Source organism: Haplochromis burtoni, unplaced genomic scaffold (genome assembly GCF_018398535.1).
Source record: "Haplochromis burtoni strain Fernald_Lab_line unplaced genomic scaffold, NCSU_Asbu1 Contig_1454, whole genome shotgun sequence".
Taxonomy (NCBI): Eukaryota; Metazoa; Chordata; class Actinopteri; order Cichliformes; family Cichlidae; genus Haplochromis; species Haplochromis burtoni.
In genome coordinates, this window is record NW_024583815.1 from 41679 (window position 1) to 43280 (window position 1602).

A 1602-nucleotide genomic window follows, 5' to 3' on the forward strand; every position below is an offset into this window, starting at 1 on the left:
TGAGCTTCTACTCAGGGTTTTTTCTTCCAGTTCAGGCCGATCACCATAACGGTCGCACGACTGAAAAATCGGCTCAAAATGGGCCAAAAATCGCACAGTGTAAGCCCAGCATTAGGACAGAGAGGGGCCTATTCGTTTTCTGGTCACAAAATAATAATGTAGCCATTCTACAAAGAGCAAGGATCCGTAAGAGTAGAGCTGCCTTCAATGGGTGTGGCTGATGTTTTGCCTAGTTTAAGTTTATTCAAGTAGTGTTTCGTCAGAGGAAGTAGGTTAGGCATTCAGACACAACCGGTTAGAGCTAGATCAGTCTGTCAAACCAGTTTATTGCATGTTAAGGTAACAATCTCTGACCATTAGGGATTTCTTGAAAGGCACTATGAAAATCAAAGTTATTATTATTATTATCATCAATACTAATAATAAACAGAGTGCCAGTCTAGACTTCCTGTACAAGGGTAACTGGTCAATCTATAAAGGCTAGGTTTGATTTGCCATTTAATTTTATGTAATCTTTAGAAATTCAAGAATGTGAAACTACTTCATCTTCAGTGCTCTTACCTAGTTCAGTTAAATTTTCTTCTGTTACACTGTCAAGGAAATCTCTTTCATCTTTCACTCCTAGATCTAGAAACTTTCTGTAGTGACCTTCCAGTCTGTGTCCTTTGAGTAGGTTGTAAATGGCAGCCATCTAAAGTTGACAAATGCAACAAAACAAGAATATTTCAAATGTAAATCGCAATTACAATTCACACAGATATATTCTAAAAATATAGTTTTCAGTTAATAGTTTAACTGTAGAAATCTTACCTCGATGCACTCAAGATCAAGTACAAGAACAGCAATGAGTTTTATTTTCTCTTTCCTTCTGGAGTGGAGTAAACAGCTGGGGTGGAGTTTCACGAGTGGAGCTGTGAAACTACTTCATCTTCAGTGCTCTTACCTAGTTTAGTTAAATTTTCTTCTGTTACACTGTCAAGGAACAGAAGAAAATAGCCCCACCCCATGGGGTGGAGTTTCTTTTGTTTTTGCAAGTTTCTTTTTGTTTACTAGAAAAGAAACTTGCCATCAAATATTGCTTGTTAACACTGGATATGTAAAACAGAAAGCAACTTTGTCAACAGATTTAAGTTTTCACTTAGTTTTAACTGGTATCATTTTAGGGTGACATGTCTCATAAAAAGTACAGGGCTATTTAAGCATTTGTAAGTGTCACTGAAATGGCTTATGGACACACCTAAACAACACACCTCTACTGTCGTGGACCCAGCCCTCTCCGTTGGTTCTGTGGTCTCCCTCTCTTCTTCTTAAGGCGAGGGTGGACAGCCATTCAGAGCTCAATTTTTGACCTACCTCATCAGTGAAATCCGTGCTCTTCCTAGTTGAAATTAACTAAGGTCCCTGTTGGCTTCAAGGAGTGATGTGTGTTTCTCCTGTGTACAGGTCTGTCCTGCTGTTCTGTTACCTGGTGAATAGTAAGAGAGAGTACACCTGAATAGTGAGAGTGATTTTGTGTGTCGTGTGGATCGGATGTTGTCTTCCTCCCTCCTGATCCCTATCAGGATTACCTTTGTTCTGCACATTGTATTATCTTCTGTTATT

At 39.0% G+C, this 1602-nt stretch overlaps 1 protein-coding gene across 1 annotated transcript in view; it reads right to left on the reverse strand.

Annotated features, from left to right (window-relative positions):
- The window catches only part of LOC121813310, a 6986-nt gene extending 6073 nt beyond the window's left edge, over positions 1–913 (reverse strand). Inside the window, exons 1-2 of the mRNA XM_042217006.1 lie at positions 811–913; positions 562–691 (exon numbers count right to left, since the gene is read on the reverse strand). Coding sequence (XP_042072940.1) covers positions 562–691 — 130 coding nt within the window. The 5' untranslated portion in view covers positions 811–913. The remainder of the gene's footprint in view (positions 1–561; positions 692–810) is intronic.
- Positions 914–1602: the final 689 nt, after the last annotated feature.